The 27,846-nt window shown below is 37.2% G+C and overlaps 1 protein-coding gene across 12 annotated transcripts in view; it reads right to left on the bottom strand.

Moving 5' to 3' along the window:
- ppfia2 (PTPRF interacting protein alpha 2) overlaps nucleotides 1–27,846 on the bottom strand; it is a 227,859-nt gene that overhangs the window by 19,483 nt on the left and 180,530 nt on the right. For all 12 annotated transcript variants that reach the window (XM_049473903.1, XM_049473904.1, XM_049473902.1 and 9 more), the window contains 14 exons: nucleotides 20,721–20,942; nucleotides 19,886–20,032; nucleotides 18,262–18,396; nucleotides 17,400–17,483; nucleotides 17,042–17,173; nucleotides 16,200–16,262; nucleotides 15,496–15,587; nucleotides 15,270–15,408; nucleotides 14,905–15,122; nucleotides 11,633–11,873; nucleotides 9,207–9,236; nucleotides 8,932–9,059; nucleotides 7,821–7,999; nucleotides 7,340–7,430 (listed from right to left, as the gene is read on the bottom strand). In XM_049473903.1, the coding sequence (XP_049329860.1) occupies nucleotides 7,340–7,430; nucleotides 7,821–7,999; nucleotides 8,932–9,059; nucleotides 9,207–9,236; nucleotides 11,633–11,873; nucleotides 14,905–15,122; nucleotides 15,270–15,408; nucleotides 15,496–15,587; nucleotides 16,200–16,262; nucleotides 17,042–17,173; nucleotides 17,400–17,483; nucleotides 18,262–18,396; nucleotides 19,886–20,032; nucleotides 20,721–20,942 (1,901 nt within the window). The remainder of the gene's footprint in view (nucleotides 1–7,339; nucleotides 7,431–7,820; nucleotides 8,000–8,931; nucleotides 9,060–9,206; nucleotides 9,237–11,632; nucleotides 11,874–14,904; nucleotides 15,123–15,269; nucleotides 15,409–15,495; nucleotides 15,588–16,199; nucleotides 16,263–17,041; nucleotides 17,174–17,399; nucleotides 17,484–18,261; nucleotides 18,397–19,885; nucleotides 20,033–20,720; nucleotides 20,943–27,846) is intronic.

Genomic DNA, 27,846 nt, shown 5'->3' with positions numbered 1-27,846 from the left:
AGAGAGAGGAAGCAGTTTATCTGTGTGGGAGGAGCCAGTTTGTCCCTTCCCTTCATGTGCACTCGGCCGGAGTGTGAGATAAGAGAGAGCACATCTTTCATCTTAGCACGTTTTACAGTTTATTTTCTAAATGCCTCTCATTCGACTCCTGATAACATTTCCCAGGGTGCTTTAGTTCTGCTGTTTCCACTCTGAATGTATTAAATCCCTGAGAGCGTGAGGATATGCCGCTATCTACACTGTCCTGTATCATCTTATCATGTGACACAGCCTCGCTCTCTCACAAATAGCTCTCGATTCTCTCTCATAGCTCTATCAGACTTTTGCAACTGTATCTGTGTCCAGGTACTTTTGGTGTGTGGTGTTAAACGGTGCCACATGTTGGGAAAAAAGGCCCGCAACTAAACTTGGAACTAATATGTTAAGACTTCGAAAAATTCCTGTATTTATGTCATTATTCTAAATGTTTTATTGGCATGTCACACGTCCAGAAGCCCTGGTGTCATGGTGTGGGGTGTAATTTGGTACGATGCCAGATCAACCTTTCGTCTTCATTAAAGGAACTTACAGCCCGATGTTTTCTTAACAAGTCCTTGCAACTGCTGGTTCTACCTTTACTGATCACACAATCCAGTGCACTATTCCAGCACTGCTGCTGCTGTCTCAAGAGCTTGCCTTGAAGAAACAAACACTATACCCTGTCGGCTGCATCTCGAGACCTATCTTTGAAAATGCGAGGGAAGTAAGCCTATTACTTCATGAGTTGCATTTTACTATATATGATCTCAGAGTGCCACATTGTTATCATTTACTGTATGCATTTCAGCGATACCGATTCTTAATCAGATTAATATTTAGCAGTAATTATGTTTAGGGGAAGTGTGGTAGGAATGAGAATGGCCGTGTTCTGCTGTTACCAGAACATTTGCTCCAGTGACTGTCTATGTCCAGAAGGTCAGGAGTTCAGTGTGGACTCCCGCAGAGCTCAGTCTGTAGTGGGGCAGTACCGGGCCATGATCAGACCTTCTGTGCCTCCACTGAGCAGCCTGTGACATTTCTGACTGAGCTTGGTTCTGGCCAGTACGACCCGTCTCAGCTTCTGGAGGCTTTGTTTTACTGGTTGAATTGTTTCAAAAGTTTTATACTGGTATCATTATTTTTTAAATAACTGCTATCAACTTTCTCCATGTCATATATATTAAAATTTCCAAATGAGTTCAGTCAAATGAGCCTAAATTAAAATCTAATAAAGAAAACTCTTGCCTGTGTTTATTATTATTAATTAGACAATCTTGATTTTTAAATAGCATAAAGTAAGTAAAAATATTTTTGGTAATTACCTAATTTATTATAATTAAAATTTGGCCTAATCTTTTATATCCAAGTGTACAACAATATTACTGTATTATCCACATCATTGTGATAATTTAATCTAAAACATAATGACAAGAGTATGTACTTAATTCAATAAACAATAAATAATCTACATATACATCTATATTTTAGATCTACATTTTATCTGTGTATCAGAATACATGGTAAAGTATTATTTTTTTAATAATACATAAATATATTTTTAAGCAAATGGTAAGAATTTCCAATAAACTGTGCTGTTTTAAAGAATTTTATTTTCATTTTTTTTTATTACATTTTTTGCAAGTATTGTTTACAGTATTTTTTGCATTTTCTACTTTAATAACTCTAATAACTGGTTACATTGATCATTTTGACCTTTCAGAATACCATATTGTTCGAAATATTGATTAGCATAAATAATAGATAGAAATATTATATATATATATTTCCAGCAAAAGATGGAATTCATGCATTAATTAATTTCAAAATCTGTTACCCTATCCTACCTACTCAGTGCATCGTTTTAATTGTCTGGGCCTTCGGAAGCTACTTTGTGCTTGTAAATGGTGTTAGAACAGCAATTTATTTGCATGGCCAAAGCTATGCCCCTATCACTATCATTCAAAGCCTGTTTTGTCCAAAATTTCACACTGGATATTCTCCTTTTAGATGTCTGAGATAAATGATGACACGCTACAGATGCAGCAGTCTGAGATTAGGCTAAAAAAATAAAGAGATTTTCTATAATGAGAGCTATTTGTTTTTAAATGAATGCCAATTCTGAGCTAGCACTGTATATATAGCACTGTTAGCGAGGCAGCTGTGTTACCTATATGAATCCTGATCAAAGTTCTCAGGAGCTCCTGTTTCAGTACTGTGTTTCTAAATGCTGACTCCACAAGGCGCCTGAGAGACTGATATTTAGCAGAGAAAAGGGCAGAAATTACTGAAAATTGAGCTTAATATCACATTAGCACTCTCATAAACTCACTCTCATAAATGCACATTCTGAAACTGAGGAAACGCCACCCCTAAAATCTGATTACACAACCCACGAGTTAGCCAAACAACACAGATCTGACAATGGAAAACTGGTGGAGCATCTGCAGGCACTTGGCTAATGAACAAATAACACACATTAAAATACAGTCCTTAAAGGGATAGTAAAGGAAAAATGCTATTGTGGATAACAATGCATAGAGGCTAGTCATGACAGCAGGTAGCATGGTAGCATGATTAAAGCCCCATTTTGATGGGGTGAGTTTTACCTGGGCATGTGGAATAAAGTTAATTAATATTATCTCACATCCTCAGTGGGTTTACCTTTGAACAAGTGCGCTATATCAGTCATTTGTACAAACTGATATCATTAAAGGCTCCATGTTTTTTTCTGTTAAAATGAGCTGTATATTAATTTATACTAGTGTATACTAACCTGTAAAGTACTGTGGAAAAAAGGCTAAAGCACATTTCACAGCAGCAGGGCTTCTGCAGCTTATGCTGAATAAGTCATTATGTAGCGTAGCCTATCATCCATGTTTGTTTAATTTGTGTTGGATCTTCTGCAGCAGCGGATCACTGATACAGGTTACACCCACAGAGATAATAAACATACAAAATAAGTAATATAATATACTCAGTTAGCTACAGGGTGACACACTAATTAAAAAATGGGGAGAATTTAGCTTGAACAACAATATTCTGTAGTTGACAGGGCTTAATTTCACATATTCAACCAAACACCCATACATCTGCTCATACTATACACATAGAGGAATGTTGAGAGCAGACATGTGAAAGTTTGAGTGGATGTGCTAAATATAGCTCCTTTAACCTCAGATGCAGCTCCTCTTCTCTGGAAGGCAGTGAATATAAGTAAGCTAGGCTAGCTAGTGAGCTAGCTCCGCACAGAACTCTTATGTTTCTGTGTGTTGTTTTTGAAAGCTGGTTATGCTGTAAATAGCTATAAATAAGGTTAAATAGTCTGTTGGAATGCTGAGTTAGCATAGCAAGCTGCTTTATGATATTGTCCACAGCAGACAACATTTACTTTAAACCAAAAAAATGCACAAATGCTGAAGAAACATACACTTGAGAGTGGGTGTTGCAGAATAAGGTGGATAGCCTACATACATTTTATATACGTAGCTGCTAAAATTTAATTACTATCACACACATAGGTTATACACTGCAAAAAAAGAATATGCAGTATTGCAGTGTAATATCATTTTGGTGGTGACGTAATTGTGTAAATCAAGCAGCTATTCTCACCTGAGCCATTTATCCTCCTGAGTTCTTGTGAACTGGCCATAAATTGTACAGACATCCTGTAGTAAAATTACATTACTCCACTTTCCCAAGTAAAACAAATCCCGTCCAAATAAGGCATGCTAATTTTGCCCTGCTTGCTTCTATACACAGTTAGCTACGTTAGCATTTCTGCCTGACTAGCCCAGTAAGTGTTGTGTGGTACAGTAAGGCAGCATTAGGTGGACAGTGATAGTGTGCTGGATGTTCCTCCCTCAGAAGATGAGTTAATAATGCAGAAACACATTTCAGTGCAAAGTAAGGATACTTGAATACAGTGCTGGATGCTACCTGTAGCCAGATTTACTACCGAATTTGAAAACAAATGCAGTAATGTGAGGAAAACAACACTTCATCAGCCATTGTTTGGTTCTAGAAGAGATTATTCACTGGTATAGGCTAATTTAAGATGGTCACAACACTGCAGAGTTTTTAAAAATAGATTTAAACATTTTTAAAACCAACACTAATTGGGTTTACTTACATATACAAAATAATAGCATGAGACAATAGACAATCGATGTGAACATTATACAGTTAAATATTGATATGTATGTAAAAAATATTATTGTTTATAAATTGTTCATTATTGTTTATTTCAATTTACTACATCTGTATAACTGTGGTACCTCAATAAAGTAAAAAAATGGTGTTCTTAGAAATCTTGTGTCTGTAGATAACTTGAATGATCATTCTGACTAGACAAAGAGCAACAGATTTACATAGCACAAACCATCTTTGCCTGCATATCTTTGCCAGTTTAACTTAGCTTAGCCAGGGTTTATTTCTACTAACCAAGCTAAGCTTTCCATTCAGAGCTGTGCCCAGTTTGTGTTAGTGCTAACTAACTAGCTAGCCAGTCCATAATTAGGTCCTCAAAATAGCAGGGACTATATATTATGATCATGTGAAACTCAAGAACACACTCTAAACATAAAGTGTCATATTCTGCTGTATTAAACTATAACATTATGCAAATAGCCATTCACAATAGGTTTTCCTTGTATGTATTTATAATATTAATGATTAAAGCATTTACAGGCTGTTTGGGCACTGTCAGGGTTCTGTAACTGCCTAAAGCATTGCCTTTACTTTGCCAACACCCTTTTTAAGAGTGTATATTAACGGTATGGTAATTTTGCTGTTAAAGAAGCAAACTTGACTGGATGTTCTGAGTGGAAAAACACCAAACACTGCAGTGCTGTAACCCGCCAGGACCAGCATTAGCAGATCCAGAACTTGGCTAATTGGGCCCCTGAGGTGTATTCAAGTGCAGTGGTGCTGTCACCTGCTCCTTATCTTTACATGGTGATGTGATATATGTTCAGGTTGACTGTAATATGCATGACTGACATCCTCTGAACATACTGACGCTGGGAGGGAGAGAACCGATTATGACCATTAAAAAAAGAAAGAAACAGAGAACAAAACGAATCCGAAGAGCTGACCATCCATAACCAGAGATCGGACCTGGTTATTGCAGTACAGAACACAATGCACTGACAGAAACACACATAAACACATAAACAAACACACACACACAAATACATAAACACAGGGCTGCCACTATAAATTTGTTTTTTGTTTTTTATATTTTTTTTTTCTGAGGTAAAAATATGACTAAAATTACACTACTGAGGTGAATCTATAATTAAAATGGCACTACTGAGGTTATTGTATGACAAATGGCACTTCTGAGGTAAATCTACGACTAAAATTTGCACAACTTAGATATGTTTATGAATAGAATGACACTAATAATCTATCACTAAAATTACACTGTTAAGGTACATTTATAATTAAAATGGGACTGCGGAGGTAAATATATGACTAAAATTGCAATGCCGTTGGAAATTTATGATTGGAATAGCACTACTGAGGTAAGGCTTAATAATCTTTGCTGGTTTGTACATAAAATGTGTTAAAATATATTTAATTTATTCAACCGTGAAAATTTGGCTTTGTCTACTTATTGTTGCAGCCCACACCCACACCCACACCCAGACACACCCACACACCCAGAAACACACACCAGGAGAAAGGCCTCAACAGAGCAGTTAAAGAGCAGGCAGTTTTGAAGGCACACACAGAGCTCTGTCTCTGTTCCAGGCAGAGATGCTCCCTCTACAGAACTGCAGAAGGGAAGAGTCACACCGACACTCGAGCGAAAGAGGAGACGGAGGGGAGGGATGAAGAGATAGAAAACACTTCTAACCCTTAGAAATAGACACACAAACACACAATGACAGAGCAAACAGACACACACACACACTCACACACATACACAAAAACATGTACATGAACATGGCGTCAACAATGTGGAAAAATGCAGCAAGTCGCAGCAACACAAACCAAACTTACCCGCTGATACAGAATCAGATGAGGAAAGGAGAGGTAAAGTGAGGTAGAGAGAGGTAGAGGGAGAGAGAAAGAGGGAGAGAGAAAAAGATAAAAAGAAAGAAATGATGGGAGACAAAAATTAAACGTTTGTTATTGAGCATACTGTATGTACAGTCTTTTTAATTCAAATCTTTCATTTACTGTAATCCACTAAACGTGCACTATAGCATCTCAAAGCCCTGCGTTATTAAAGGCACTTGGGTGCAGATCTCTGGCTCTGTTTCTGTTATTACGTCTGATATATCCATAGCCCTCAGTTTACATGGCAGTAGTTCTGATCATACAGCATGCAGAAACGATGGATATGCAATGGCACAGTGGAGACAGGTCTTCCGCCAGCAAACAGCACCATACAACGAAACACAAACCCAGAACAGCAAGTCATTTCACTCCATTACACACACACACAAACACACACCAACACACACTGAACACCACGCAGGTCATCAGGCAGATCAGAACACATGCTCTGAAGGCATCAACACTGCAACCCATGAAGCAACAAGCACTCAGGCTGTTCTTCTGCTGTGGAGAGAAAACAAATCTCCAGGGTTATTACAGCATTCACGCAACATTCACAAACCAACACCTTGCAGTGTAAAGTGTAAAATGGCACCAGATAGACAGATCTAGAACAATGCAGCATATAGATACATTTGTACAACTAATGCAAATGTAGATGCTCCTCACCATAATCTGCTACTACTACACGCAAATGTACATGCCTTGAAATATGCAGTTACATGTAAGATTAAGAATAAGCTGGTATCTGTTTTTTTGTTTTGTTTAGCCCTTTTCAAATTAAAAAAATAAATGTGATGCAAATATTCATTAAAACATTTAATATGAAATTAAATTATATATGTATGTAATGTATTAAATTATATATATATATATATATATATATATATATATATATATATATATATATATATATATATATATATAGGTTTGCTGTTGATTATCCACATTTCTCAATTAATTGCCTGGTGTGTGGTAAGCTTCTTTGGAATTCCACAGTTAAAAATAGAGGTGCACCAGCTTGAGGTTTTCCCTGATTCATTTAGATTGGATCTTGAGTTAGGCTGGGTATGCAGATCTGATTTAATGGGGGGATGGGGAACGTACTGAAAGTAGGTTTAGTTTCCTCCAGGCTAAACGTTTTACTGCACTGTGTACACTGTAACTGCACTTGGTAACTGTATGTGTATTAAACATTCGTTCTTCGTGTGTCAGAGATGTGTGTTATTTGTAGTGTTTGTTGAGTAGAACTCACTTTTTCTTCAGCCTGCGGTCTTTCTCTGCCTGAGTGCCCAGTTTACTCACACCGATCTCCTGACCCAGTAACTCCGGGTCAGACACGTTTCCTAAAGGAACAGGGGAATCAACACTTAGTACACAATCAAACGCAACATCAGGATGAACCAAATCCACCTAAATAAACTTAGCTAGACAATAAATGAATAGTCATTATCAGACAAAGAGTAAAAATCATTTTACATTGGAAGGCAATGTAAAATGATCCACTTATTTTGGAACATTTCTATTGGTCAATCATTAAATTCTGACATAATATAAAGATCAAGTGCCAGACTCACATCATGTATAAAAGTAAGGAAAAAGTTATTTGTCCAATAGTTATAAGATACTGTAGATATAGTGTGTACACTGTTTTATTTATTTACTCAAACTTTGTATTACCCAAATTGCATAAGTAAATGTCAGAGAGAGAGAGATAAGGATGTGTAGAACTGTACCTTGTCCTGGTCCCATTATATCTTTTCCCAGCTGTCCCAGTCTGCCTTTCTCTTTTTTCCCAAACAGCCGGCCGATAGAGGACTTTATTCCTTTTTTCTTCGGCTGTTTGTGGAGCGAGTCCTGGCTGCTAGCTACACTGCTCAGCGCACTGGCTTCTGTCTCTAATGTAGCAGCCAGCCTGCACACACACAAATACACAAAAGTACAGAGAATATTCAGGCTTCAATCCATTTCCCATCCATTGGTGCCATAGTTAGATTTGGTGCAAACTGCATACTGTCCAAACCATCACACACTTTCCTTAAACTGTAAGTAAGTACAGATGATGTGGGTTCTGACACTGTATAACTTACTGTTATCTAGAACATGGATTGGATTATTGAGAATTATGTAAGAACCTGTATGTTTAGCACCTCTGCTTCCTTGCAGGATCCCTTTTTTTCACTGCAGTAAATACAGATCAGGCTTTGAGCGCCAACTCACAGACAGATGTACAGAAGAGGTCGAGTAATATTACAGTGTTTTAAACTAATATGACTGATGTTATGCAGCGTTACACAGTTCTCTAGAGAGGAATTGTGTAGCTTCATCAAATTTTCATAGCACAGTAGCAGCATCAGCATCCCCATCCTCCCACAAAAATCAAGATAATCAGTGCACCATGGTGCATCTCTACTTTTTAAACTGTGGATGAAGAGCAGCATCAAGTGTCAACATCAGTCAATAAATAGAGAAATGTAGCTTCCCAACTAATAAAGTGCTAATAAAAATAGCACTGTTGAATCCTTGTAAACATGTATGTGATCCTTTCCAGCGAAGACAACGCAGACTGACACACATACAGTAAGTCAACTCATCATTTGATTTTTTTATTTTCTTATTGAAATTAGTGCTAACATCATAAAAAATAATAATTTAAACTACTTACATTACACAACACCAATCGTATACATTTTTTGGAAACAATTTTTAAATATTCAAAATGTTTAAGACAAATTATCATCCTTTTAGAAAGACACAGGAAATAGTTGTACTGTACAACCCTGTATCAATATAATTACAATAAAGTGAAACGCTAAGTGAATGTAATGGTGCCGGTGTGTAACTCACCGTGCGTCATTGTGTGAGGATGCTGGGAGTGTGTGTGTCATGCGGACTTGGCGTGGCGTGGGTGGAGGAGATGTTTCACACTTTATAGTGGCTTTATCCTCCCGACCGTCCTCATCTACTGCTGCAATCTACACACACAAACACACACACAAACACACACACACACACACACACACACACACACACACACACAAGCACACACACATATAGACCAGTCACATGCAGGTCGCTCTGCAGTGCAGTGATATGAACTCCGTGCCGTGGAGCTGCTGTACCTTTCTCCTGTGCTTCCTCAGGTCACTGGGCTGAAACACACACAACAGTGAGGTTTATATATTACAGAGAGATTTCATTAAATAACACATCATATATCCATTATAAATCATCGGAATTGTCTTATGAGGTACAGCAGCAGATCTGTGACCAGCTGGCAATTATACTGAAACTAACAGCGTGATCTCATGATAGATTTTACATATATACAGTATTGTACAGACGTTTTTTAAATACATAATCACATAACTGAAAACAGCAGTCATTAAGGCCTTTGTTTTATTTGACATCAATAATAACTTCTATGAGACAGTGCTCAAAGTGTAATTTGCTCCAAACAAGCATGACATTATGACCATTATGATGATCCATTGTTTTAGCACTACTGAACATAGGATACTAGTTCTATAGTTCTTTCATTTCAGACTGTACTATCTGTTTTTCTACGTACTTTATTGTTATCCTTCTTTCACCCTGTTCTTCAATACTCAGGACCCCATAGGAGAGACCACCACAGAGAAGCTATTATTATTTGGGAGGGTCATTATCTGCTGCTGGAGAGGAATTATTGAACTACAAAGTGTCCTAAATGATCAGTGGAGCTTAACAAAATGTAGTCTAGAGACAAAGAGTGGTGTAGAAACAAGAAGGTGGTCATAATATTATGTTTGATCAGGGCAAATCACCCTAATTCTGCTATAAGCTTGATAAATACAATTCCAGATTGTAAAATTCTGCACACAGGCTGAGGAGAGGTATCTAATGCTTGCACAGTACTGTATATATACAAATGTTTAGACACCCACATCTTATACACAAATACTGATACACTAACACTGTTTATTTACAGAATTTAACACATTGGGAAAAATAAAACATAAAATGTGAAGTGCGCAAAGATTATAGCTCATTTTATGTTGTCTTATTTATTTCCAGTCTGTTAAATTCAGAAAAGTACATTTTATTTATTTTTCTTCATCCTGTAGAGGATCTGTTCAATTTGAACGAGGTGTCTTAACAATTGCATAAGACTGTATCTATAAAAAGCAGAAATATCATAGGATATGATATATAGAATTATAAAAAAAAGAAATAATAATAAAAAAAAACTAGACAGCAGCAATGAGCTATTTTTGAAGCTGTGTCCACACTTTGGGTCAAAGTGTGTGTTTGGTTTGAGTCCTTCTGTATCAGAGCCTGACCGATACCAAGGAATTGACAATATTGATCAATAATGATTTTTGGCATCAGTATATTATGTGCAGTATTTAAAGTCACAATCTATACTCCCAACTTCAGATACCCTAAATATATCGAAATATATCCTAATTCAACTGATATCCTGTTTTATATAATTATAATTATATGATGGTAATATATTAATAAAACTGGTGAAAAATAAATCATACTTTATAAAATAATCTTACTTTAAACATCCGAATAACAAATTTATAAACAGGTCACTCTGTCTATGATAAAATAAAAGATAATAAAAATAAACCAATGTTTTCTAAATTTCAAAAAATTCTGGTGTTCTGGTGTGACCCACGAAAACAGACCATAAAATCAGCCAGTAAAAAGAAACTAAACTAAAACTACCAGAGCATTAAATTAAATAATAAAATAAAATATATTACATTTTTATAGTACCTGACTAGTCTTCTTCCTGCATGCTACAGCTGTGTATAAATATAGTATAGGATGTATAATATATACTATATCTAAAAGGTGTAGATTTGGTAGGTTAGTGCACTAAATATGCATGTAGGTGCAAAAAGCCAGTATTAGCATCAGTCACAGAATGATTATCAGTCAGGCTCTACTGTATACTGTGTATTTGTGTAAGCTTTAGTGTGTATATTGGCCTGTCTCAATGATTATGTTATTAACTTATTGTACAATGTTTCAACATAATCTCAATCAAGTCCTTAAATGCAAGTCAGTTCACTTGGTGGACATGTTTGCAACACCACCAGTCAGTTACATTTACAGTACATGCTACACCTGCTTCCTATCTGTTTGAATAGGGAGAGACTAAAATACTCGAAAGTAAAGGTTGGCTTACTGTTTCAGAAACATGTTTTACATCACTTATAAAATCTGATATAAACCTCATAAACAGTTTGTAGCATTTCTGCAAGTAATGCACAAAAATAGTGCTTTTTTTGGCTTGTTCTAGCTACTGCACCTGCTCAGATCTCCACAGCATGGGTGTTTGGGGGGGGTGACAGGTGTGGATTGGGTAGGCTGGGGTTTCCAGACTAGCAAGCTGACACTTCTCTGCAAGCTGATCTTTGCACTAATTACTTAGACCAAATATAAGAACTAAAAAACAGTCATTGTGACAGGCCTATGTGTATGAGTCTGTATTGTATATGTGTGTACGTGTGTTTATTGTATATGTGTACATATGTGTGTGAGCGTGTACCAAGGTCATGACCCCCATGCGCTCCATGTCGCGTGCGGGGCTGCGGGGGGTGAGTTTGGGGGTAGAATGGCCGCTGGGTGGTGATGAGGAGGCCAGTGATGAAGCTGTAGCAGAGGCGGTGATGGAGGCTGCGGGGTGATGAGCTCGAGCCAGGTTTAATCCCTCCAAACTCACACTGGCTACACGGTTCTCGATCTCCTCCGCCCGCAGCTCCGTTGACTCCTTCTCCTCCTGGATCAGCCTGGATACACACACAACACCCACACCCACACAGAACATACGCATCACAACTAACTTCATAAGTTCGAGTTTAAAGTATGAGATTATAATAGCTGTTCTTTATAAACATGTAACATGCAGCAAAGAAAAAATAGTTCATGAAAACACAGGCAGAAAATGAGCTGGGAAAATACATATAAAGAAAATATGAAAGGAGAATATGATAAAATAGAAAAGAAAAGAAAAAAATCTTAATAATTACAATGTACAAAAAATAATTATTATTAAAAAAAAAAAAATTACGAGGCATCCTCTGTATTCCTGTGAATCTGCAGGTTAAATGCTGTAGTTTTATTTATTAAACTCAGACTGAGCCCCAGGCTCCCTCACAATAATCTGTGAGGTATGAAGGGTACGCTAACATCCATTGATGAAGATTAATGTAAAACCTCTGACAGGTGATTTTAATATGAAGTGCAAAGGCATCTATTTTTCATTAATCTGTAAAAGAAAATCACTTTCAGACAAAAGTTAGAGGACACCTTGCATTTCTGTTCCTACACCCACCCTTTACTTGCTTTACTATGCAGATCTGCTTATTCTAATGATAGATAGATAGATAGATAGATAGATAGATAGATAGATAGATAGATAGATAGATAGATAGATAGATAATAATAATAATAATAATAATAATAAATACATATTTAATTGAATAAATATATGTAAATAAACACATTACTATTAAACTATTATTACTATTATTATTTTTCTTATCACAATAAACTGCAACATTTACCTTTTTGCAATAGAGACCAAAGCGGAGCCAGTCTCACCTAATCGTTTGTGAGGCCCGTCCTCTCTCTCTGACCAGGTCAAATAGTTTTAAACACTATTTGGATTCGGTCCAGAGCAGAAAATAAATATTACAGTCCAGCATATCTATCTACACTAATGTTAACTGACTGGCTAACTACTAATTAACTAGATCACATATCGTCAATTGATTTACCAAATGAAACTTTAAAAAAAAGCTAAAATATGCGTATAGTTATGCATTGTCTACAGAAATGTATCTGTACACAATTTTTAGGTAAGTTACACATACAGACAGTTACACAATTGACAGTTTAGGTGAGATAAATGAGACGGAAACCTGGTTGGGCTGTTTTTTACTGAAACATACAGAGATGAGTGGAGTTATCCATATATATATATATATTAGGGGTGTCACGATCTCGATATTTTATCGAAATCGAATCGAAATGAGGTCACGATCTCGAGTATCGAAGTCAAAAAGAGGATCGACGATCCCTCCCGCGCGCGCTACGCAAATAGCGCAGCGCGCTACGCAAATGGCGCGGCACCAACACAGCGCATCCTATTCATTTAAATAGAGATAGCCACTGCATGAGCGCAGTCGGCGGGAGTGTGATCACTGTTTTTATCTGTCCAACGGGGGAGGGGGGGCGGGCGTTGGGCGCGCAGGTTTTGTATCTGTATCTGACGGAGGGGTGGGTGCGCGCAGGTGAGAGCGTGTGAACTCGCTGAAATGCGTGTGTCAGTGTGACTTGAGAACACTGACTATAGATCACAGTGAGGTGGATTAAAAATCTTAAACTTATAATTGACTACACCTGTTGCTTTCCATTGAATTAAAAAAACATCTTTCTCTCAGATAAAGTAAACACAAGCGTGTTTCTGACTAAAATAAAAGCTTTTCAGGAGAGATATAAGTTATGTGTAAATATTTATAAGACAATACCCACATCACTTATCTAACCAGCCTGTACTGATTTCTGCCCCCCAATAATGCTTTCAATAACCTCTTGTAACCCCTGGGAGCCAGGGGTTACACTCTAATAGCCTTTAATAGTCTTCAGTAGCCTTTAAAAGACTTACCTGGCGGCCGTGGTGTGTCCACTAAACTCCGTAGTGCCTCCGTGTCGGCTGTTCTAACCTGCTGCTGTTAGCTGCTTGGGCTGAAAGATGAACTGTAGTGAGCTGTATTACCCGGTTAGTGGGGTTAAAACCTTTATTTGTTTACAGAAACAGTAAAAACGGACTGGCTGAGCTCTGTAGCCCGTGGCTGGGCTGTACTGAAGTAGTGACTGAGTGAAGAGAGCGGGGCTTGTGCTGCTGCAGCTCCGACTAGTGGTTTGATGAAGAACTGCAGCTTCATGTAATGAGCAGTTTCACCAGCCATCCACACACAGCTCTGATAAACTGCTTGTTTTAATAGTGCACACTGTTGCTACCAAAAAAAGTCACTAGATGGCATTACCATATATATCTTAATAAATAATAATAATAATATTTATAATATTTATAATAATAATAATAATAATAATAATAATAAATATATTATTTAAATTTTATGAGGCATAAAATAATAACAAGAAAAAAAAACAAGAAAATCGAGAATCGAATCGAATCGTGACCCTCAAATCGAAAATGAAATCGAATCGAGGATTTAGAGAATCGTGACACCCCTAATATATATATATATATATATATATATATATATATATATATATATATAAAACCCATCACTGCTGGTAATGCCACAACACCAGGAGGGTGAAGACTAGCGCATGCCTCCTCCAATACATGTGAAGTCAGCCACCGACTCTTTTTCAACTGCTGCTAATGTAGCATTGCCTGTGTTCTGATACATCAGCTCACAGACGCCTTGTGCTAATCGATATCACCCTAAGAATGCTGAAGAAAAAAAAGAGATCCATCTACCCACCCAGACAGAGCAAGGCCAATTGTGCTCTCTCAGGGCTCCAGCAGCTGATGGCAAGTTGCATGACTGAGTTTCAAACCAGCGATCTCCCGATCATAACTGCTGGATCACTCTGCGCCACCTCAGGGAAGTTTTAATGCTTTTAAATTCATAATATTTTAATGTGTTGAGTTACTGATTAGAACTGAGAACTTTAATGGAGGAAATAAACACTAGTCAATTTTCCACACTCAATAACCTGGAATGTGTCAGAGAGAGAAAAGTGCAATATGAAGGCTTTATGCAGAATGGCCATAGCACTGACCGTATTTCCTTGTTAATGGCATCTAGCTGTTCCTGCAGCATCATGGCGAGTGTCTGAGCATCCGAGTGACCACCGGGGGACAGGAGGTCCATCGAGCTGAAAAGTGTCTCCCTGTCGTCGTCATCTATGTCCGACATTTCTGTATCACTTTCAAATGGATGGCCACCCAGTATGCCCAGCTGCTGCGACCTCCATTCCTGCTCACCCAGAGACTTTGCCTGCAGAGAAAGACCACATAGCATTATCACACCATTATAAGGCATCATACAGCACCCCCTACACTCCCTGTAGTGTATTACAGTCTGTCAGAAGGAGATTGTGGATCATATGAACATTATAGAGCATTATAGAGTGCCGTTGCTGACCTTCTGCTCGTCTCTCCGGAGCCCCAGGCGGCCTCTTCGCGGTCGGCGGATGACCTTGGCTGAGCGGTAGTGGTCAGACTGAGTCTCTGCCAGAGAGCCCAGAGAGTAACGCAGCTCTGTTGATGCATCCAGATGAGACCTGCGATACACACACACACACTCAAGTGTATTAACAGAAATGTTTTTTCTTTATTTCTTTCTATTTCACTCTCTCTCTCTCTCTTACCGTGATAGCGTTGGCTCCGTTAGTGACCCTGCCCTCAGGCGGAATTGGTCGAGCTCTGACCTGAGCTTTTCAATTTCCTCCGCCAGTTGACCCTTATAGAGGTCAAACACAAACATGCTTAATATTCTAATTAATCTAGAATTGATAAAATTTAACCCATTCAACCCTCAAATTCATTTAGTTACAATTTAATTAGTCTTGCACCTATAGGGCACCACATCACATTTAATCCACTGGAGGAACCTTCTCAATAAGAGAAGCAGGTACCTAACTGGGAACTTCATCATGTTCTCTCACTTTTTGGACAGTACTGCATCTCTCTGCATTTACTACACTGGAAGGGCACATATGACATCATAATAATTTATTGCAGTTAAGGGCACCCTATGGGGACTTGAGTTTTTTCACAATAATTGTTGCCAATAGAGAACTTTGTCTCTTTTTGCCACTCTAAAAGGTACTTTAGTAACACCTATTTCACCACGGGGCACCAGGGGGGTGGTTGCCCCCCCTTTCAGTCTACCAGTGATGATTCACTCTCAATCAGGCATCGCAAAACACAGCTCAGTATTTCTCAAATTTACACATTTTATTTTTTGATCTCTCATTAGGCACATATTTGATATTTTTAATTGTTCTGCAGACTGACATAAGGAAATATATACCAATCAGAGGACTAATGGAATACAACCAAAATCTGTTACCTTTTCATGAATGGAGTCCTCCAGCTGTTTTCTGTAACTATCTGAGTCCTGTATTAAAACATTCTGTGCACAGAAAGAAACACAAAATAAACTTAAAGAAAGGTTACTTTGATATCTCATTATTAAAACTGTAGGGTCGTCATTATTACAGACATAAATAATAGATAAGGCAGCTCTAACACGGTATGATGCAAGAGTAAGAATTCTACAATTGTGTCCTTCTTGTCTGAAACTAATATAAAGGACACTCAGTTAAGAACCAGCACAGAATTAAAAAGATATTTTCACCATGACAGTGAGTGTCCTTGAGAATACTGGGTATGCAACTGCACTTTAGGACACTTTTAAAGTTCTTGACATTATTTTGGATTGACTGACCTTCATTTTTTAAAGTCATTTTTTTCTTTATTTAGTTGAGTAATTCTTGTCATAATATGGATTAAAACATTACGCAGATAGAGCTATTCACTGTACACCAACTCTACCTCTTCACAACTTTACAACTGATGCCCTCAAACACATTAAAGGGCAAGAAATTCAAGTAATTAACTCTTGATAAGCCACAGCTGATGATTTTAGTATTAACCAACATTTTAAAATAAAGAAAAAACTATGAATTTTGACTGTAAGTTGGGTGAAAGGTTTTTCAAATAAAGGTAGGTTGTGTCTGTGTACCTCTGTTGCTTCCTGACAGCTAGAGTGCCTTTCCCCAGGGACGTGGCACAATATGTAATTTATCTGCAATCTAAAAGTACTATAATTTTATAAAAAAAAATATTTGGATAATTCAGCATTTATCATTATTGTTTTATCAGCCGGGTGTTTTTTGAGTTTGACCATACCTTCTCCTCTAGTGCTGCCATCCTTTCCTTCAGATGTAGCTGGAGCCGCTCATTAGACTCTGTTAGCAGGCGGTCCACTGTATCCGACAAACGCTTATTGTGCTCCTCATTCATCTTCTCCCTCTGACGAGCCTGAATACAACACACATGTTAACTTTAAAATACATAGTGGATACTGAATAATTCCAAGTATAAAATGAATAATTCATATTGAACACTGAATAATTCAAAGTAGTTACTGAAAAAATCATATTTAAATTTAAATTATTTATAGTAGATACAATTCTTACTATATACTAAATAATTAAAAATGGATACTGAAAAAAAGTAGTGAAATAATTGAAATAATTGGTATTACCCTCAAAAGTTCCTGATTCTTCTCCTCCAGCTGCCCTTCTAACTGTCGCATTCGCTCCTCAATACTGCCATGCCTTTCCTCTGCCTGCAGGACACACACACAAATACACACACACACACACCATTTAATACAGATTAATACGTTATTTGTGTATCCTATTTAATAATGATTTACCATAATAATTAAATGCACTCATTGTCAAAAATACTTGCGACCAACAGGAATGAAACTTGGTGGATGGTCGTTCCAGACTAAAGTGCCTCAAAATGACAGTGGGTCATCTTCAATGACAAATCTTGCTTTTGTATTGTTGGAGATGACCAACAAATCCCTGTCTTAAGGCACCATGTTCAACAACAAGATTAATGGGCTGACCACCATGACCAGAAGGTCTGGTGTCATGGTGTGGGGTGTAATTTGGTACAATGCCAGATCTTCATTACAGGCACTTTAACAGCCCAACATTACATTAATGAGGTTCTGCAACCAGTGGCTCTACCTTTACGGAACACACACTTCGGTGCTCTATTCCAGCAGGAGCTTGTCTTGAATAGACTACAGCTACTATACCATGTCCAGTTACATTTCCAGACCCATCACTGATTAAAAATGTCTGTGGGATGCTATTGGACGCTCTTGGAACAACACTTCACCTCCAGCGCAAAATCTGCAGGAACTGCATGGGGTGGCATGTTGCAGTGTTACACATGTGTCATAGATGTGTTAAACACCACTTCTGTATGTGTAGCTCAATATATTACATTTATATATGTCTAAATTTATAGTAATTTATTGTTCCTAGTAAGTTTTATCTTCATTCTGAATAGAATAGGGTTAAACCTGTTAGGGATGTGAACGTTACCTTAGTAAGAGCAGCTATCCTCTGAGCGAGTTCAGCCTCCACCTCCGGCAGCGTCTCTGCTTTCCTTATAGTCTGCTGCAGCTTCTGCTCAGCTAACTCCAACCGCTCCTGCAGCTGCCTGTTCTTCTCCTCCATCTAATACACACACACATTCATATTCCAGGTGGTTGTTATAGGGTTGCTCATAGGGTTGAATATTGTTGCTCCTCAAAGAAAAAAAATGTTAACTCAAAATAGTCATTACAAAGGAAAACAAATAACTTTCTTAGATGTTAATGCTAATCAATGTTAAAGATTTATTCTTAGACATTCTGGATAATTTCCATTGTTCTATTCATATATAAAACAATATAAAATATATACAATTCTAAAGAGGAATTAGACCAGCTGTTTGTGTGCATTTGCATATATGTGTCAGCAGCAATAAGTGGAACTTGAGGACGCTGAATGCTGCATTCATTAGAAGGGGTGTCTACAAATATTTGGATATTTAGTTATTTATTTTTATGGTATTATTTATTGTGGGTTCCAGCTGGTTTAATGATGTGGTTGGACAGGGACCAATCTGTTTGATTGTATGGGTTAAAAAAACTGCACTCATAGTTAATGCAGGTTTAATCTGAACTTCCTTCCTGCTCCAGGTAAACACAGGAAAATGGGAACATTCCAGTCAGATCATCAGAACACTCATTATTTGGGCAGTTTATGTCATTTTAACTAATATGTAAGCGGAAAACATCATTATCTACTTGCCAACAAATACAAAATAACAGTAATAATCAAAATGCTGTGCTGGGGAGTGTTTGACATTTAAGGCAGAGAACAGAAAGCCCAATAATAAAAATATGCTAAAGGTAAAGTTGCCCATGAGCACAGCAGAACTTATATTGCTAAGCACTAAATAATCTAATCAAAACCTTAAATGAAAGCATTTATGAGAAACTTTTCCAGCCTGCCAATGACAAGAGAATCAACATAGATGTGGGCAATGTATTGTAAATGTTTTGTAAATATCTATATATTCGAAACTGTTTTTAAAAAGATTTAAAAAATGACCATATCTTGTTATCACAGGTTTCTATCTGTGTGTAATTTACAGTATTTCCTAAAAAGATTGTACAGGGCTTGTTTGTATGTAAATGGTTTGGTTTCTGGAGGGACACTAAACACAAGTATAGTACTGTGTACATTATGCATAGAAACACTAATTAAATCATGAGGGATTTATTTCACTATTCCATATGCCATAATCCAGTGCAATTCACTGAGCCAGAGAAACATCACCAAATGTGATGAATGTTTTTTTTAATTATTACAATCATAAGTATGTACAATTCTTAAAAACAGATAATTTATTTTCAAATATCCAGCATGCTATATCTGATGTGTTTCTGTTGTAATAAATATACTTTATTAAGGTTTTATGCACACCATATCTGTATATCTGTAGCTTGTCATCCTTTTCTGTGAAAAGCAAGTACTTTACTAAAGATTCAAAGAGTAGTTTCTTTTCCAATTGTAAGGGAGCCTGAGAGCAGCTGAAAGAAATTTCTTGGTACTTAAAGAGAAGACCTACTGATTTCTAAAGACTAAAAGGTAAAAAAAAAAAAATCAGTGGACTGACCTGTCTGAGGAAAGCTTCCTTATTGGCCAGTTCGTTCTCCAGTTTATCGCTGATGTCGTGCAGTGAGGTGGACTCTCGCTGGGCACTGAGGTAACGTTTCTCCAGAGTTACAATCCGCTCCTCCATATCCTCCTTCTGACACATGGCCTACATACACACACATCATTATCACCATCATAATCATAACTATGATTATTAAGACTATGGCAAATGTTAGTAAATGGTCCTATACACCTGTAAATAGCAATGTAAATGTGTCAATGTGTAAAGCATAGGTTGAGTGTATATTCTCTATTTTTATTTTACTGGGATCATGCACTCAGGTTTTTCACTCCCCTGTACACCTGTACTTGTGATGTGATGGGACAGTAAACCTCATTTGATTTTAATTGTTAGATTTCTGACTGATTCAATCCAATATCTGTATTGGGACTGATAATGACGTAATCAACATATTGTATAAAGATTGAACGCAGCCGATCTAGATTCCAGTTCACAGGTTGTGATGGTGCATTAGAGGTTGATTTGAGTACTGTTTGTTTGGAGATATTTTAGTGTAGAAATGCCAAAGTGCAGTTACAGGTAGGGTAAGTAAAGCCAGTGTGCTAAGAGATGGTAATACATCCACATCATTAAGTTTAATCAATTTAATTCATTTTCTTAAACATATGCAGAGGATTCACGTGCACCAGGATGCTAGCCAGCAAGCTAGCCTGCTGCATTCTCAGGCTGTCACAGTGTCAGTGAATAAGCGTTATTGGTTTGCTTGTTTGAAGATATTTTAGATTTAAAACGCTTTACATTAATTCTTTAACACACACACACACACACAGACCTCTTTGATGTCTCTCTGGTACTTGTTGTTCATCTCCTCGCTCTTGATTAGGTCTTTGCGGGCTGTCTCTAGCTCCTGCTCCACCTCACACACTCTGGAGGACAGTGAGGACATCCGGTCCTTCATCTGGGCCAGCTCAAAGTTCTGCTTCTCCAGCAGCTCTTGCAGCTCCACCACCTGACCCGCTTCATCCCCGGACTCCAGAGAGCCGTTCGACATACGCTGCAATACATATACACAGCATGTATCAATACACTGAATTTCGTAACATTTTTGATAATATTTTTTTTTTCTCTGTGTATATATATAAATATATATATATATATATATATATATATATATATATATATATATAGATAGATAGATATGTATATGTGTGTAAATATACATACATGAGTAATTACCTGGATGTAACTAAGCAAATAGATAAGAGCCTCCTATTGCATAATTACTGCATGGGTGATTATGTTTCAACTGGCAACAAGTTCTTTAACTATAACTGATGCAATGAATAGCTTCTCATTTGTTAAACATGGAGAGACTCATCCTAAGATTGTGGAAATTCTGTTTTAGAGGGTCACGTTATTGGAATGCATCAAGCAGAGAAAACATCAAAGGAGATTAATGAAATTATAAACAACACTAGAACTTAAGGGAAATGTTTAATAGTGAAAGTAAGAACATTTCCATACACACACAGTGAAGAGAACTCAAGGGATTATGACTAAACAGTAAGAAATTTACACTAACTGCTAAAAACAGCTTTCATTTGCTAGGGAGCATAAAGATTGGACTCTGGAACAATGGAACAAGGTCATGTGGTCTGGTGAGTCCAGTTTTACCCTGTTCCAGAGTGATGGAACATCAGGGTAAGAAGGTTGCAGCTGAAGTGATGCATCCATCATGCCTAGTGTCTACATTACATTACATTTGGCAGACACTTTTGTAGAAAAAAGCGACTTACAATAGTGAAGTACAAAAGTAATAGAAGTTAAAGGTAAAAACCAGGTTATTCCATCAATGGATTTTTTTTCCTTTAATGCACAGACATTTTTGCAATTCCAGTATTTATGGGGTTCAGATTTTGAAAGAGCGGTTCAGAGAGCATGAGATCATCATTTTCACATATGAATTGTCCACCTCAAAGTCCAGACCTCAACTCTATTGAGAATATTTAGGATGCTTCAAATCAGCCATTATTTTCTTGGGAATTATGAAATAAATGAAAGTTGTCACAGTGCAGAAGCTTATGGGAATTATGCTATAGCTAAAAGAACCTCAACCAAATATTAGAGTGTGCATATTTTAGATGGGCAGTTTATATACATAACATATAGGAGGAGAAATCCTTTCGTTTATTATGAAGTATATGATTGTTTACCCTTTTAGACCTTGCGTCCATTACAATGGACAGCATGTATTTTTGTTAATTGAGACCTGTTGTCCCTTAGAATAGAACATGAGCCATTAGCCACGCCCACTGCAGGTCAGACATTAGGACATGAGGCAAAGTAATAAGAGCTCATTTTTACTATACTTTATGTGATTTAGACACTTTAATCTAAAAATGTTTATTTTACTGTTTAGGAATGGTTTGTAAAGTGAAAAAGCCAAACTAAATCCAAACTTGCATTTGAAAAATATACATTAAAAAAAATATTTTAGCTAATTGGATATAAATTTATATAGGGTTTATATTTGAAAAAAAGGGTTTATATTAGAATATTATATTCTTCTTTTGTGTGTATTACAGATGGATTACAGCATTTTTTGCCGTCATTTCCCAATGCCCTCTCTGATCCTTTGCTGAAAATTGCTTCAACACAGTTTTGAACACAGTTGGGTGTTACCACTACATATAAACTCACATGATCATGCCTCAGTTCTTTTATAGGCTTTATAAGCTAAACAGTCTATCACTATTAATATCTGCAATCAGACATATACTCGTTTATGCAGTTCTGATCACGACGCATATTCAGACTGCAGATCTAACAGCAGTGTTCCAGCTGCAGATCTGTTCTTCACACCCTCACACTGAAAACATCAGCACATCAACACAGCGCTAAAATTAGCCCTTCTCTCCAGCCAGCTTCACAACAGCAGAACACTGAGCTAAAAAAACTTCCCCAACTGTGGCATACAGATTACTGTACTGGAGAATTATAATATTTAATGGTGCATTATGGGATTTTATAGGGAATAATTAAGTGTGAAGGAGAATCAAAGATTTCAAAGTAAATGTATGGTGTTTGCAGAAAAATGGTGGAATTTGAGGGAGAATGATGGTGTTTATTGGAGAATGATGCTGTTTGAAGGAAAATGTTGGTGTTTAGAGGAGAGTGATGGCGTTTGGTGGAGAATGATGTTTGGTGAAGAATGAAGATATTTGGTGAAGAATGATGGTGTTTGGTGAATAATGATGGTATTTGCTGGAGATTGGTAGAGTTTGATAATGTTTGGAGGAGAATAATGGTGTTTAGAAGAGAGTGGTGGTTTTTGGAGGAAAATGCTGGTGTTTGGAGGAGTATAATGGTGTTTAGAGGAGGGCGATGGTGTTTGGGGGAGAATGAAGATGTTTGGTGAAGAATGAAGATATTTGGTGGAAAATGATGGTGTTTGGTGAAGAATGATGGTGTTTGGTGGAGATTGGTGTAGTTTGATGGAAAACGATAATGTTTGGAGGAGAATAATGATGTTTAGAGGAGAGTGATGGTGTTTGGGGGAGAATGCTAGTGTTTGGAGGAGTATAATGGTGTTTAGAGGAGGGCGATGGTGTTTGGGGGAGAATGAAGATGTTTGGTGAAGAATAAAGATATTTGGTGGAACATGATGGTGTTTGGTGAAGAATGATGGTGTTTGGTGAAGAATGATGGAGTTTGATGGACATTGATAATGTTTGGAGGAGAATAATGGTGTTTAGAGGAGCGTGATGGTGTTTAGAGGAGAATGCTGGTGTTTGGTGGCTGATATGTCTTTGGAGTAAAATTACATGTTTGATAGAAAATGTTATTTGGTAAAGAATAATAGTATCTAAAGTGAGTGACTGGAAAATTAATTGTTAATAGTTAATTAAAGAAAAGCAGAAGCAGAAGAACGTGTAAATGTGTCTAAAGCACACTCGTTCTTTGCTCGCTCGTTCTCTCTTTTTATTTTCGGAGTGTGAGGGCAGATGCTCATCCATAGCAACCATCTGTGTAGACTGCACTAATTGCTTGTCTCTCTCTCTTCTTCTTCATATCTTCTCTTAACTCCACTCAACTTTTGATCTTTTGAAGTCCCTTAAGAAAACTTTACAAACACAAACATCCTCACTCACAAGATAACACCACACATCTTATACTGCTGTGTGGGGAACTTATTTTGGAATTCTACATTTGGTATTAACATTATTTTTTTTCAGAATCTGCTACAGTACAATCCCCAGCATGCACTAAAACATAATGTGTGCTCTGACTCCAGCGGTTTCATGCAGCGTTGCCAACTTAGTGATTTTGTTGCTAAATTTATTGATTTTTTCAGAGCCCTTTAGAGAACAATTTCTAAACGTAACAACACATGTACTGTACAAATCTACAGCTAGACCCCATAGAGGAGAATCACCCAAACTGCCCAGTGCTCTCTCTCCCCACAGAAATTGTTCCATTAAATTAACGAACTTGCAGCAAAGAAAAGTTAGTTAAAATACCTCCTGAGTAGATTTTAACATGTTTCTGTAGCTTCAAGCATATTGTAATACTATTAATATGCATTTTGTAATTGTTATTAAAAATTATATTAATGTACAGTATTGTGCAAAAGTTTTAGGCACCTGTAGGAATTTCAGTAAAAAAAGGTTCTTATCTGTGAAGTAAGTGTTTATTAGCTCAGTAAAACACTAACATTACCATAAATACAAACAGCAATTTTACAAAAAGCAGAGCTTTTACAGCCCTGTTTTTACAGCTTTTACATCTCCTAATCTCTCCTCATCTGAGTTTAATAGAGTTATTTCTAGTTCTCATCATATCAACACCTGGTTTGGTAAATTGGTAAATGTGGTAAATCAGGTAAGCTGCTGACGGAACTGAACATAGACACAGACTTAGACATAATGTTCAAAGTCTATTGCATGTGTCTATAATTTGCCATTTAAATTTTGGGAGATTTTAGTTTATGTAGCAAAAATGTACACACTTTTAAATGTTATAATATATAACATATAAAATTAAGTCTGCAGGCCTGCTCGAGAAGGCAGTAGGAGGGTTCAGTAGCCAGTTCCCACTGAGTTCTGCAGTATATCAGTGCAGAGGGCAGAGTCTGAGTGCAAACTCAGTCCCCTCTCTTGCCCAGAACTTTCGCCTCACTATCGCTAGATTTGCTCCTAATCTCTTCTGAGAGAAACCTCTTCCTTCAGCTAAAGATAAAGCCAGATAATGCTGTCGTCTCCTCTTGCTCTTTATCTGCAGAGGAAAAGAGCGAGGGATTATTTAGCTAGCCTGGCATTACTGAGGACTTATCCAGCATCACTTACTCTATCACCAGAGACAGAGAGGGAGAAAAAGGGAGAGAGAGAGAGAGAGAGAGAGTTTTTAGACAGAGTGGAATAGGTGGATGTCAGTGTTTCAGGGTGAGTTTGTGTCTATGTTACCTTCTGGCTCTGTCCCTTTAGTTAGACTGTTATAGTCAGATCTGCGGGAGTCATCAGCCACACTCCTACAGTCTGCTTACGGTCCAGCTTTTGCCACCTGTCTTAAATTAGCTCCCCACCTTCCACTACCAACTATATAGACGTTTACATAAACTCTAACTAGTAATTTTGTAATTGCTGTTATTGTTGCTGTTGCTATAATTATTAATATTACTTTAATCACTGTTAACCATTTTAACGTTTAAAAAACTTGTTCTCTATGATCAGGAGATAACGGTTCGAATTCTGTTCATGCAGCTTGCCATCAGCTAACGGAGCCCTGAAAGAGCACATTTGTTCAGGTGGGTAGATGGCGCTCTCTCTCCCCATATCACTCCAAAGGGTGATGTCACTCAGCAGAAGGCATCTGTGAGCTGATGTATCGGAACCGAGTCGCTGCGTGCTGCGCGCTATGCTGTGATGCTACTCAGCAATGCTGCATCAGCAGCAGTAAAAAAAAAAAGAAGCAGTGGCTGACTTCACATGTATTGGAGGAAGCATGTGTTAGTCTTCACCCTCCTGGTGTGTTGGGGCATCACTAGTGATAGGGGGAGTCCTAATTTGGGGAGAAAATAGGAAAAAAAATAGAAATAAAATGATAAAAAATGTATTCTAACCATCACTATTACAATTAGTTCAGTACAAAAGAATATATTAGATCTAAGATGCTTTGCGACAACATCAGTTGTAAAAAGTCCTATGTCAATAAATTATTTGATGATTTGTGCAAAAGTATTGGGACACCAGCTCATTCTTCATATATATATATATATCTCACATTGTGCTTTTTTAAATTAAATTATATTGACCATGCATGACTATGAACAATAAACCTTTGCGATTTTATTTAATTATCATTTGCGTAAAAAAAAACAAAAAAACAGAGTGTTCAGCTACTAATGATCCACACTGTTAAATTTCCATTTTTTTCACTTAGAAATAAGCTGAGGATAAACTGTACAGCCTTTAACCTTCTGCACAGAATCAATTCCAGCCTGACTACCACATTTTCAGAAGCTCTGCTACTCCTCTGTTCTGGATCTGAAGACGAAGTGAGGAATCGGCAGCTGCTGGTGAGGCCTGGTACTCAGTATGTGGGTGTTCAACTCTCAGGAGCAGCAGTTATTATTTCTCACTTACAGCTTTTAAAGAAGTGGAGAAACTGTGTGGAGATGATTATCTTTTATTACTGTCTGCACAAAGTATATATAGAATAGATATTTCATTAATTTATTAGATATTTTATATGTTTGCATTTGTATTATCCATTTTGACATTGAAATTATGATAAAACTGTTGAATATGGACCATCATAACAAATACAATTCATTATGTACTGATGTAATTCTGTAATTGCAATAATTAGTGGTATAGATGTGGTAAGAACTACATAATATGGACAAAAAGTGTTGAGACTAGGAGTGTTTGATATTGGGAAAAAAATAGATACCGATATCTTCTATAATTTTGCCGATACCAATATTAAACAATATTTTGCATTAGTTATAAATGTGTTTGTAAAAAGCCTTATATTGTACTAGCTTGAACTAAAATTATATTAAAATAATTATTTACACATTATATTATTGTAAACAATTTATTTACCTGACACAAATAAAAAAATAAAATATAGAATCTGACTATTTAAATCGTAATAAACTTATCAATGTGTTTGCTGTTTGGTGATTTCTGCAGCATACATAGATAAACTATAAACAATAGGTATTGCACATTCACAAAAAATATAAAATTTTATTGCATTTGTCAATAACCCACAATATGAATTGTGTAATTTGTGACTGCATTATCTCTAGCAATCTGCTGCCTTTTTTGTCGTACTGCACTTTTCTATTGAGTGACTCCATTAAAGTTTGCGGAGTTTGTTTTGAGTACCTTAGGTGGCTGTCTTGGGCAGCGGGCTCCGAAAGCTTTTCATACTCCTCATACTCTGTGCGCTGTTTTGATGAAACAGGTTAGTTGTCGAGCTATCTTTAATGACAACCGCCTTCTTACAGAGTTTACATAGTTGTTTGAGTAATGTCCGCCCTTTCGAATCCAAACCACCTCCACGCGAGTGAAGATTATCCTTGTCTGGGAAATTAAAGCCAGGGTAGTAGACTGAGAGGCTGGCGGTGTCTGAACTTTTTCCTCTAAGACAGCGTATTTGCTCATTTTCAGCGTTGTTTTAGCCAGCTAAACTAGCGCTAGCTTTAGCCTATGCTAGTACAATGTATGGGCACACTCAATGCGCACGCGCAGCAAGCTATTCTAAAGCTAGACGCGTGGAGTCAATGTGCTCTGACTGATTTTTTTCCTCAGTGATTAACATTCTAGCTTTCTAACTTTCTAGAAAACAACTGTCAATAGAATATAATTACCATAAAGCTACTGACACCATGCCGAATGCAGGTACTGGGGTATAAAGCCCAAGTATTGAGCCGTGGAGCCATGGAACTG

Source organism: Astyanax mexicanus, chromosome 2, assembly GCF_023375975.1.
Source record: "Astyanax mexicanus isolate ESR-SI-001 chromosome 2, AstMex3_surface, whole genome shotgun sequence".
Classification (NCBI taxonomy): domain Eukaryota; kingdom Metazoa; phylum Chordata; class Actinopteri; order Characiformes; family Acestrorhamphidae; genus Astyanax; species Astyanax mexicanus.
This window is presented reverse-complemented; position numbering and strand designations above follow the sequence as displayed.